The 13,211-nt window shown below is 43.3% G+C and overlaps 1 protein-coding gene and 1 long non-coding RNA gene across 3 annotated transcripts in view; one reads left to right on the forward strand and one right to left on the reverse strand.

Annotated features, from left to right (window-relative positions):
* Positions 1-10,874, reverse strand: part of LOC142656290 (putative methyltransferase DDB_G0268948) — a 34,256-nt gene extending 23,382 nt beyond the window's left edge. Inside the window, exons 1-3 of the mRNA XM_075831186.1 lie at positions 10,764-10,874; positions 4,802-4,965; positions 4,489-4,702 (exon numbers count right to left, since the gene is read on the reverse strand). Of these exons, the coding sequence (XP_075687301.1) occupies positions 4,489-4,702; positions 4,802-4,965; positions 10,764-10,874 (489 nt within the window). The remainder of the gene's footprint in view (positions 1-4,488; positions 4,703-4,801; positions 4,966-10,763) is intronic.
* The window catches only part of LOC142655456 (uncharacterized), a 94,662-nt gene that overhangs the window by 55,270 nt on the left and 26,181 nt on the right, over positions 1-13,211 (forward strand). The gene's annotated exons all lie outside the window — the stretch shown is intronic.

The following is a 13,211-nucleotide window of genomic DNA, read 5'->3' on the forward strand; positions in this document are numbered from 1 at the left end:
CAAAAAAGGCATTAGGAAAGACACTATCCGCCAGTGTGAGACATGCCCCAAAAAGCCAAGCCTATGCATCAATGAATGCTTCAAAATTTACCATACCTCCCAAGAGTTTTAGATTATTTTATTTATACACCCCTTTATTTTACAAATTGGCCATTCTAAATTGATTTTTGAAGCAGAGTAATTTTATATCAAATAATTTTTGCCCACAAAATTTAAAAGAAGCCCAAACAAAACTAAAAATTCTTACTGCACCCCTGGATGAATACCTAAAGTGGCTTCACGTTATAATTAGTCACACCAAATTAAAAAATGTTTGAAAAACCCTAACAAAATTCTCACTATACCCCTAGATAAATACCTACGTGGTTTCACGTTATAATTGGTCACACAAAATTAAAATATTTTTGAAAAACCCCTAACAAAATTCTCACTATACCCCTAGATAAATACCTACGTGGTTTCACGTTATAATTGGTCACACAAAATTAAAATATTTTTGAAAAACCCCTAACAAAATTCTCACTATACCCCTAGATGAATACCTTGAAGGGTAGAGTTTTCAAAATAATGTAAGTTGGAATCACTGAAATAGCATACTTGAGATAAAAATTAAATTTTTATTTGACAGCATCATTTCATATAAATGTAATATTCCTTCAATACATATTTTTTTTTATAATTTTACTGAGTTTGCCTATTATTATAACTGATTGATGGGGCTAAAGAGATGTTGTATGACTAGTCCCTTTGAAAAAAAGAAGTGTCATTATAAAGCCCTGTTCTTTCATCCTGTGAACATGCTCAAGTTCTAATTTTTTTCCTCCAGTTCTCAAATATATTGCCCTTCAGTCCAATACAGTTCTAATTTAAAATTCTCCCTGCTTTAACTGTTGTTAACAGCTGTGGACTGACACATTTGTTGGTCATCTGCTTTGTTGGCACGACACAGTTACATACACTGGCAAATGCACTTCTACGGGTTAATATGCTGTGGAAGGCAACCATGTACCAAAAATAATAGATTTGGTAAAAAAATTACCACCTAAATACCATGATTCCGGCTATGAAAACCTAGCGGTACAAACACTCATTAAACCACTAGGTGAATACCTTAGGGGTGCAGTTTTCAAAATGGGGTCACTTTTGGGGGTTTCTACTGTTTTGGTCCCTCCAGGGCCTTGAAAACACGACATGGCACCGAAAACCATTCCAACAATATCTGCGCTCCAAATGGCACTTCTTCCCTTCTGAGCCCTTCTGTGGGTCTAAACAACCGTTTATTACCACATATGGGGTATTGCCGTAATCGAGAGAAATAGCTTTACAAATGTTGGGGTGCTTTTTCTCCTTTATTCCTTTTAAAAATTAGAAAATTCTATGTTTTTTCTGAAACACAGTAGATTTTCATCTTCACAAACGAATTCTAATAAGTTCAGCAAAAAACCAGTGGGGTCAAAATGTTAACTATACCCCTAGAAAAATTTCTTGAGGGGTGTAGTTTCCAAAATAAGGTCACTTTTGGGGGTTTCTACTGTTTTGGTCCCTCCAGGGCCTTGAAAACACGACATGGCACCGAAAACCATTCCAACAATATCTGCGCTCCAAATGGCAGTCCTTCCGTTATGAGCCCTGCTGTGGATCTGAACAACAGTTTATTATCACATATGGGGTATTGCCGTAATCGGGAGAAATTGCTTTACAAATGTGGGGGGGGGGGTTTCTCATTTATTCCTTGTAAAAAATAGAAAATTCTATGTTTTTTCAGAAACAAAGTCGATTTTCATCTTCACAAACTAATTCTAATAAATTCAGCAAAAAACCTGTGGAGTCAAAATGTTAAATATACCCCTAAAAAAATTCCTTGAGGGGTGTAGTTTCCAAAATGGGGTCACTTTTGGGGGTTTCTACTGTTTTGGTCCCTCCAGTGTGTTGCAAACGCGACATGGCACCAAAAATAATTCCAGCAAAATCTGCGCTCCAAAATCCAAACGTCGCTCCTTCCCTTCTGAGCTTTGGCGTGGGTCTAAACAACCGTTTATTACCACATATGGGGTATTGCCGTAATCGGGAGAAATTGCTTTACAAATGCTGGGGGGCTTTTTCTTCTTTATTCCTTGTAAAAATTAGAAAATTCTATGTTTTTCCTGAAACACAGTAGATTTTCATCTTCACAAACGAATTCTAATAAGTTCAGCAAAAAACCAGTGGGGTCAAAATGTTAACTATACCCCTAGAAAAATTTCTTGAGGGGTGTAGTTTCCAAAATAAGGTCACTTTTGGGGGTTTCTACTGTTTTGGTCCCTCCAGGGCCTTGAAAACACGACATGGCACCGAAAACCATTCCAACAATATCTGCGCTCCAAATGGCAGTCCTTCCGTTATGAGCCCTGCTGTGGATCTGAACAACAGTTTATTATCACATATGGGGTATTGCCGTAATCGGGAGAAATTGCTTTACAAATGTTGGGGGGCTTTTTCTTCTTTATTCCTGGTAAAAATTAGAAAATTCTATGTTTTTTCAGAAACAAAGTCGATTTTCATCTTCACAAACTAATTCTAATAAATTCAGCAAAAAACCTGTGGGGTCAAAATGTTAACTATACCCCTAGAAAAAGTCCTTGAGGGGTGTAGTTTCCAAAATGGGGTCACTTTTGGGGGTTTCTACTGTTTTGGTCCCTCCAGTGCGTTGCAAACAATTCCAGCAAAATCTGCCTTCCAAAATCCAAATGTCGCTCCTTCCCTTCTGAGCTTTGGCGTGGGTCTAAACAGCCGTTTATTACCACATATGAGGTATTGCCGTAATCGGGAGAAATTGCTTTACAAATGCTGGGGGGCTTTTTCTTCTTTATTCCTTGTAAAAATTAGAAAATTCTATGTTTTTCAGAAACAAAGTCGATTTTCATTTTCAAAGACTAATTCCATTAAATTTAGCAAAAAAACTGTTAGATCAAAATGCTAACTATACCCCTAGATAAATTCCTTGAGGGGTGTAGTTTCCAAAATGGGGTCACTTTTGGGAGTTTTCCCACTGTTTTGGCACCACAAGACCTCTTCAAACTGGACATGGTGCCTAAAATATATTCTACAAAAAGGAGGCCCCAAAATCCACTAGGTGCTACTTTGCTTCTGAGGCCTTTGCTTCAGTCCAGTAGCGCACTAGGGCCACATGTGGGATATTTCTAAAAACTGCAGAATCTGGGAAATAAATATTGAGTTGCGTTTCTTGGGTAAAACCTTCTGTGTTACAGAAAAAAATGTATTACAAATGAATTTTGACAAAAAATATGAAATTTGTCAATTTCCCTTCTACTTTGTTTTAATTCCTGTGAAATGGTTAAAAGGGTTAAAACACTTTCTGAATGCTGTTTTGAATACTTTGAGGGGTGCAGTTTTCAAAATGGGGTGATTTATGGAGACTTTCTAATATTTAAGGCCCTCAAAGCCACTTCACAACGGAACTGGTCCCTGAAAAAATAGCCTTTTGAAATTTTCTTGAAAATGTAGGAAATTGCTGAGAAAGTTCTATGTCTTGTAACGTCCTAGAAAAATAAAAGGACGTTCAAAAAACGATGCAAACATAAAGTAGACATATGGGATATGTGAAATAGTAGCTATTTTGGGTGGTATAACCATCTGTTTTACAAGCAGATACATTTAAATTTAGAAAAATGCAAATTTTTGCAAATTTTCTCTAAATCTTGGTGTTTTTCACAAATAAATATTGAATTTATCGACCAAATTTTTTCACTAACATAAAGTACAATATGTCACGAGAAAACATTCTCAGAATTGCTTGGATAGGTAAAAGCATTCCGGAGTTATTACCACATAAAGAAACACATGTCAGATTTGTAAAAATGGGTCTGGTCCTGAAGGCCAAAATGAGCTCGGTCCTGAAGGGGTTAACCAGCATGCTGTATGGCAACGGGGGCCCCATGGGCCTCCCAGGCTTAGGGGCCGGGTCGCAACTGCAACCCCTATAGCTACTCCACTGCTCAGTCTGATGTGGTAGGGAGGGGAGCGTGTAAGGTGTGGTGCCTGGCTTGGCGCCAACGTGGCCCTAGGGAAGGAGGCACGTACAGAGGAGAAGTTATGTGAAGAATGTTAAGGAGGAGGCAGGGCTAAGTGTTACCTGCACTACATGATGTGTGTAGAGGTGCTGCTGCAGTGTGCCTGGGAAAGAGTCCTCCTGATCGTAGCCCCATTCAGAATAGATAGGAATAATTGCCTCTCCAAATAACAGAGCAGAATATGTTCCACAAATCCAGGTTGACTGTACAAAGGTAGCCAGATTTCTTCACTTAATTTTATGACTTTATATGGAATATGAACCTCTATAACAGAAAAAATTAGTTCCAATACCTATAAATATGTCATAAAAATTATCAACACAAAATCTTTTACCTATAAACAAAATGATATTTAAAGTTGGCTGATATATTCTACATGCATCATATATTAAATATCTTAATCTAAATACTGCCTTACCTCTGACATAAGAACATTGAGGTCATGCGAGAATTCCTTGTATTCAATCTCAGTGCCTGGATAGAAAGCATGTACAGCCAAGCAACCATTTGTCTTCAGCACTCGAGCTGCCTCATTGACAAACTTGTCTACTGTGAACCAATGAGCAGCCAGACCAGCATTTACCACGTCCACAGAAGCATCTTTCAGGGGTAACTTCTCAGCCGGGGCGACCCTATAGACAGAAGAGAGATAATTGCCAGTGTAACTGATGCAATTTAGTCCTCTCATTATATCAGCAGAATTGATACAGTAAATCCAGTGTAATACTCACATGTATGACACATTGTTTGCTGAATTATACTGTTTAGCCAAATTAATTTGGGAATCACTGATGTCTGTTGCCAGGACCTTTTTAAAGTGAGGAGCTAGAGGCAAAGTGTAACGTCCAGTCCCACAGCCAACATCCACCGCCAATTCAAGAGGCTGCCCATTTGTCTAAAGAGAAGATCATAATACATTTAGGCCTTGTTCTCACAGTAGAGAATTAATGCAGATTTTGCATGTATTTTTTTTGGCCCAAACTTATCCTAAACAGAAGAAATATATAAAGAACGGACGCATAGATCTGATCTCCTGGATTCAATCCTTGTTTTTGGCTTAAAATGTGCTTGTGAAATCTGCAGCAACTCTGCGCTGTGTGAAGAAGGCCTAACTTGCTTTTTAGTTTTGAAAATGTAAAGGTATACCTAGTTAGTACAATTTCAAGGGGTTCCTACTAAGGAATTTTGAGTTAGGCTACATTCACATGATAGTGAGAAAAAAATGGCCATGTATTTTCTGATGTAAGGCACATGATGTGATGAATTTTGTACTTCCATGTACGTTAATAGTAATTAACGCCATCATGTTTCTCACAGTCATAATGGACAACATTGAGTTAATGTGTGAGGTACACTAAAGGGGTTAATTACCATTCATGTAAGGCATATGGAGGTTCAAAATTGTGTATTTTTTTTACAGTTTTTTTTAATTTAACATTACTTTATTTTTTTATTTTCCTATTTTTAAACTTTAATGTACTGGCATATATCTATATGCCAGTACATTAGCCTGTGTACTGATAGTATACAGGCAGTTGTTCGGACATACCTAAGCGTGCCCTAACAACAGGAAATATGGTCAGACAGCCCATGGGTCCTTCAATGAACTCTGGACTGTCTGTCTATATATGGTATGTCCCTCGATCGTGTCACAGGGATTCCCTGTGGCGCCATCAAAGGGTATCCCCTTCTCATTTTCCCCTCTAATTCTGCGGTCAGCTTTGAACACGGCATTAAGGCCCCATGCACACGACCGTATTTTACATCCATCCGTAAATACTGTCCATAAATACGGATTCGTAGTCATCCGTAAATCATCTGCATATATGGAAGGGTGTCCGTAAATACGGTCCGTATTGCATCCGTAATGCATCCGTATTTACGGATCCACCAAAAAAATGGAGGAATCCAGGGTAATCCCCTGGTGTCGCACAGCAATGCTTCCGTAATTACGGACGGCTACGGATGCACATCTGTAGCCGTCCGTAATTACTAAAGCACCCATAGACTTCTATGCGGAGTCCGTGTCATAATTACGGACAAAACATGGACATGTTCTATCATTTATACGGGACAAACACCAAAGTTGCCAACATTTGAATTTTTTTTCCAGGAACACTCAGGGTTTGGCGTCTTTGGTGGGTGTGTCTTATGGGGCGTGGCTTATTGGATGGGTGGGGATAGTGGGGCGTGGCTTTTCAGAATTTCTGCATACATATAAAAGAACAAAAATGTCTGCACTAGTTTGGCTGACAACTACTATGCTGGCCGGTATCTCTCTGTTTATCTGGTTGTATACAGGCAGGTGATGTCTCACTTTATCACTAGAGCTAAGCGATATGAGCTGACCACTTCTGGTAGCATAAAAACCAGTGTAGATAGTGCCACACTCAGTGCCCCGTTGTAGATGGTGCTCCACACTTCCCCCAGTAGATTTTACCACACACTGCTCCTTGTAGTTATTACCATGCACTGCTTCCTGTAGATAGTGTCACAATGCCCCCTGTAGATAGTGCCACACATCCCTTTTTTAGATCGTGCCACAGATGATGTCACACAGCCCGCTGTTGATAGTGCCTCACAGCCTCCTGTTGATAGTGCCTCACAGCCCCCTGTAGATAGAGCTTCACAGCCCCCTGTAGATAGAGCCTCACAGCCCCCTGTAGATAGAGCCACACAGCACCCTGTGGACAGTGCCTCATAGCCCCCTGTAGATGGTGCCTCACTGCCCCCTGTAGATAGTGCCTCACAGCCCCCTACAGATAGTGACTCACAGCCTTCCCTGTAGATGATGCCACACAGCCCCCTGTAGAAAGAGCCACACAGCCCCCTGTAGATAATGCTACACAGCCCCCTGTGGATAGTACCTCACAGCCCCCTATGGATAGTGCCTCACAGCCCCCTGTAGATGGTGCCTCACAGCCTCCTGTAGATAGTGCCTCACAGCCCCTGCAGATAGTGACTCACAGCCTTCCCTGTAGATGATGCCACACAGCCCCCTGTAGAAAGAGCCACACAGCCCCCCTGTAGATGATGCCACACAGCCCCGTGTAGATGGTGCCACACAGCCCCTATAGATAGAGCTATACAGCCGCCCATAGATGATGCCACACAGCCCCCCTGTAGACGACACCACACAGCCCATGTAGATGATGCCACACAGCCCCCCTGTAGATGATGTCACATGGCCCCCCTGTAGATGGTGCTACACAGCCCCCTGTAGATGATGCTACACAGCCTACCTGTAGATGACGACATGCTTTGGCTGGGGATTCCTCTGCTGGAGGAGCCCTTGACATCACTGTCCATAGACAGTGATTTCATGGGATCCTCCTGGACCGAAATGTGATGTCTGGGGCAACCCCAGAGCAGGAGTCCTGGACAGAACCTACTAGAACTCTGCCTGGGACTCCAGCTTTGCTCCTGACATCACTGTCCATATATGCTCCGGAACTCTGGGGAAGCCCCTGACATCACTGTCCATATATGGACAGTGATATCCGGGGCTTAGCCAAAGCCGAAGTCCCAGGCAGAGCGCTAGTAGCACTCTTCCTGGAACTCCAGCTCTGCTTTTAACATCACTGTCCATATATTGACAGTGATGCCAGGGGTTCCCCCAGAGCCAGTCACAGAGCAGAGCGCTACTAGCTAGTATAGTCTCTGCTCTGTGACTCCTTCCTTTGGGAAGCCCCTGACATCACTGTCCATATATGGACAGTGACTTCAGGGGCTTGTCCAGCAGAGGAATCCCCGGCCAAAGCGTCAGCAATTCTCTGGCTGGGGATTCCACTCCTAGAGTTATTTACAGGGAGGGAGGGTGTAGCACTGTCAACAGGGTGGGGTGAGTGGGGCACTATCTATTGGGGGGTGCACTAGCTACAGGGGGCTGCGTGATGGCATGAAGGAGCGCCGGTGCGCTCCTCGTTCAGACTGCTCTCTCCACTCCCGAGGGAGATATGTAGCCCCGCGGACTGCAGATGCCAGTATCAGGGGCCGCATGTGGACCGCAGGCCGCGTGTCTGTGACGCCTGCTGTAGATAATGCCACATACTCCCCCTGTAGATAGCGCCACCCCCCCAACCCTGTTGACAGAGCCAATGTGTCTCCCTCTAGGAAGGGAATCCCCACCCAGAGTGTTGCCGTCGCTTTGGTCGGAGATTACGCTGCAAGAGGTGCCCCTGGCGTCACTGCCCTTATATGGACAATGAAGTCAGGGGCTACGTCTATGAGCGGAATCTGAGGCCAGAGCATCGGCAATGCTCCGGCTGGGGATTCCGTTGCAGGAGTTGCCTTGCCCTGACATCACTGCCCTTATATGGACCGTGAAGTCAGGAGCTCCATCTATGAGCGGAATCCCCGGCCAAGGCATCGGAAACGCTTTGGCCGAGGATTCCGGCCCTCCAGGAGAAGTGAATGGATAGTTTCCTGCTCATCCATAGTATTCCATGGTATTCAATTGTATCTGCATCCTGAGGACGCAGATACAATTGAATGTAGCAGTTGCCGGGTGTCATGTCCGAGGCTGCGGGCCGTCAGCTTCACTCTCCCCCTGACGGCCGCAGCCATGGGTCTGCGAGCGCTGGCCCTAGTCTCCTCCTCAGGAGATGCCAACGCTCACATCCACTCACATGGGCCGGGTCCCATAGGGTCCATGCCTGACGTCTACACGCTGCCTAGTCCCAGCCGAGCCTGCCTTGCTACTGTCCGAGCTGCCACAGGTACCTTATATGAACTGTGGACTGTACCCTGCGTCCTGTTGGCCAGCTGCCATACCGCCAAGGCGGTATGGCCCAGTGGGTCCACGAACCCAACGTGACACCCGGACATGTCCCGGGACAGTAATTTCCCGGGACTGTCTCAGCAAATTCGGGACTGTTGGCAAGCATGTTGTTCCCATCCGTAAAAATACGGAAAGGTGTCCGTAGCCGATATAAATAAATGGGTCCGTTATTACGGTCCGTAATTGCAGATCAAAAATACGGTTGTGTGCATGTGGCCTAAAGGGAATAGCAGCAGAGATCAGTGGTTTCTCTGATCTCCGCCGTTAAAGCGGGGCTGCGGCTGTGTAATACACACTTGTTGTGCTTGTGCGGTCAGCATGATGTGATTCCGCCGGTGCTGCACTGAAGACAGGACATGAGGGTGTTTTGCAGTGCCTGCCATGTACTCTGTCTTCAGGGCTGGCACTGCCGCTCATTAGTGCAGCACCGGCCGCATTACTTCACGCCAGAGACTTCATTCATGTGTTAAAATACTAAGCTGTGCGGCCGAAATACATGAATTAACGGTATTGAACCGTTTGAGGGCGCACGGCATCAAAATAGGATTGATATTTCGATGCATCGTGCAACCCTACTCATGACGGAATTTGCAGGTAGCAAAGAACTTGCAGTGACCCTCGTTGTAGAGCCAAAAGGCGGTTCCTGAATCCGCAGCTGCACCTGTAAAGGACCAAGGTTGTTTCCCACTCTGAGCTAAAATCAACTATAACCCCACATCAGTTGCCTTTGCCGCCAAACCAATTTCAAGTGACAAATCCAAGTAAAGGTAAAATTCCTGATCATAACGCCACCAGGCTGCACCTCTGTGCAGCCTATGGGCGCTAAAAATTGTGTCAAAATAAACAAAAAGTTCAGCCCCCTTCTCAGGTTAACGCTGACATATAATATGTGCTAGGGTAGAAAAACTCTGGAGCCAATTGCCAAAAGTTTTGGCAATCTTGACTTTTGATAGCGACTGTGCTATTGATTCAGTCAAAACAACGGAACACTGTCACAACGGTGACAAACGGAAACCTTTAGCAATGTTTCTGTCACCATTGATATAAATGGTGTGGGAAACGAAAGCTTAGTTTTCCGTTGGCCTTTCCGTTGAGGGGTTAACCCAATGGATACCTCCGACGGAACCCCTCAACGGAAGGGCAACGGTGATGTGAACAGGCCCTAAGTGGGCAAATAGTGGATTGCAAAATACTGGTAGATCTCACTGCCAACACCTGCAGATGTCAATTTTAGGCCACCAGGCTGTTCTGTTGGCATCTGCACAGAAGTGGGAAAGTTACATTCTCATAGGTTTGTGTTTCAGCATGCCGTCCACCCTTTTCTAGTGAAATGCTAATAGCCAAATAATTTAGGAACTCTAAATGAGTCTTGACAAGTGCTATTAGCTGGTTCTTACATACTACTTGATGGCTAATATATACCCTAGCACAGAGCAGGGCAATAGATAGGACCAGGTACGACAGTATGAAGAAGGTAGGACTATGGAGCAAGTGTAATAAGTAATAACAGTTTCTAAAAAAAGTAGGTCCCATGCTGAAAAAGTTTAACCACTCTTGACATAGTATAAAATACAAGTAAAAGAAGATATGTACTTGTTCTGTATAGCTGGACAGTAGAACAATTTCCACTGGTGGGCTCAAAATACTTCAGTCCTATACTGCCTGTACATGAAATTGTACTTCATTCCCAGTATAATGCATCAGAGAGTAAATTATTTTATTTTTATACTATGCTAGAACTTTATAGTTATATTATAGCTGCACTTTAAAAAGATTATTAAAAACCTGTACTGGAATTTTCATATCTAGCTATTGATTGTTTACTTGTCTATTTACATAGAGGAACCGGTAACAAAAATTTCTCTGACTGAAACGTATGTTTTCCATAGGGTATATTTGTAATTTATACTTACTTTCTCCCTCACATAAGATAAAATGAGTTGCATGATTTCATTGGAGGCTGGAATCATATGCTTGTGGTATACCGATGAGAATGTCTTCTTTTTGAACAGCTGAACTGCCATGTTATGTGGATTTGCCAATGGATTTAGATGAAAAAAATCTGTAAAATGAATAGAAACACTAAGTATTTAAATGCAATTACTCTCTCTCTCCTGATCACTTGCATTTGCTGTGTCGTGGCCAAAGTCGCCATATAGCCCTAGCCTGAGGCTGGATACGTCAGATCAGTGTCTTTTAGCCCTGTTCTTTGGGAATCTGAAGTAGAAAAACCCTTTATCAGCACTTGGGCCACAACAGTAAGTGTCCGAGTGAACTGTTGGAGGCAACCAAGTGGATGGCACTTATATGTCATCATCACCAATGGCACAACAGTTGGTAATAAATATCAAGAGGAACAGCAAAGGCTGGAAAAGCAAGGAATGAATCTGAAATTGGCCCAGTTAGTGACTATCCAGAATACAGCAACTGTAATGAACTTTAGGCCTTGCATTTTTTTTATAATGTATTTTGAAGACTTTCACATATAGTTTTTCTGTCCACAAGTTGTTTGCAATTTCCCCCAATATGCGAGCCAATGCTTAAAATGTTCCTCCAGTTATACTCTTCTGCCCGAACTAACATCGGGAGTAGAGAGACGTTCCGGCACGCTGGGCGGTAATGTTGCCGTGGCAAACATATGATGCCCAGAGAGTTTCGAGCATGGGTTCAATGCTAATTATTTGGACCTGTGAATGATACTCTATGGGCGTGCCACCGCCGATAGACAACATAAAGCAAAGGAGAAACAGCAGAAACCTCTCTGAGACACCTGCTGACTAAGACACTAGCAGTAGTGGTAGTATATAGTATAGCAAGATTACTTTATTTATGGCTACACATTTCGATGCTGGACTAGCATCTTCCTCAGGCCAGTAATACAAAGTTATAAAGTAACACACTTATATAGCAGTCCAAAACTGTTAAAAAAAACGCCAAGCACACCCTCATGACCTCACATAAGGTCAAATGGAGGAGGATAACGGAAAGGGTTAAGAACCAATGTGAACAGAGGACAAAAACGTATACAACAAGTAAGTGTGCAGTGATAAAATCAACAGGCAGAGTGTGTTTGTAGCATAATGTACATATAATAAATAGTAATAATAATATAGATAATAAATATGCAGGTGTTAAAATTATTTAAAAGGGCAAAAGGTACTGTATTTACACAAATTAAAATGAATGAACGTATGCATACTTCAATAGAAACATAGTAAGTACATATGTGTCCATCTGTGTCAGCGTAGTGGCATGGACACACAGTGAGAAATGCCGGAGAACGCTGCAGAGTAAGGCTGGGTTCACACTACCTATTTTCAGGCGTAAACGAGGCGTATTATGCCTCGTTTTACGTCTGAAAATAGGGCTACAATACGTCGGCAAACATCTGCCCATTCATTTGAATGGGTTTGCCGACGTATTGTGCAGACGACCTGAAATGTACGCGTCGTCGTTTGACAGCTGTCAAACGACAACGCGTAAATTGACTGCCTCGGCAAAGAAGTGCAGGGCACTTCTTTGCCACGTAATTTGAGCCGTTCTTCATTGAACTCAATGAAGAGCAGCTCAAGATATACGAGCGTCAAAGACGCCTCGCATAATACGAGGAGGAGCATTTACGGCTGAAACGAGGCAGCTGTTTTCTTCTGAAAACAGGCTGTCATTTCAGCCGTAAATGACAGCTAGCGTGTGAACATACCCTTAAGGACAAATAGAAATGAAAAGGCGGCCAGAGTGGGACTCGTTGTCAAAGGCAACCAAAGGACGCCTGAGTGCAATGAGAGCCAATCAGGAGCAGGGGACAGAAGTAGTGCTTGAGGATGTACACTGCCTAGAATGCTGTGAAGCTATCCAAGGTAGATAGCAAATCAAGGGAAATATATAATTGTAATATATAACAATTATGCCAGAGACCCGGGTAACTAAGCTTATGAAAAAGGGATCTGTACTTAAAAAAATAACAAAAGCAGGGTAGATATGGGGAAAGAGAGGTGGTGGAAATGTTTGTTATGTAAGGGTATGTGCACACACACTAATTACGTCCGTAATTGACGGACGTATGTCGGCCGCAAGTCCCGGACCGAACTCAGTGCAGGGAGCCGGGCTCCTAGCATCATACATATGTACGATGCTAGGAGCCCCTGCCTCTCCGTGGAACTACTGTCCCGTACTGAAAACATGATTACAGTACGGGACAGTTGTCCTGCAGAGAGGCAGGGACTCCTAGCATTGTATATAACTATGATGCTAGGAGCCCGGCTCCCTGCACTATGTTCGGTCCGGTACTTGCGGCCGAAATACGTCCATAATTAGTGTGTGTGCACATACCCTAAGGGTATGTTCACACGGCGGGGGTCCGT

This window comes from Rhinoderma darwinii, chromosome 6 (genome assembly GCF_050947455.1).
Source record: "Rhinoderma darwinii isolate aRhiDar2 chromosome 6, aRhiDar2.hap1, whole genome shotgun sequence".
NCBI classification, from domain to species: domain Eukaryota; kingdom Metazoa; phylum Chordata; class Amphibia; order Anura; family Rhinodermatidae; genus Rhinoderma; species Rhinoderma darwinii.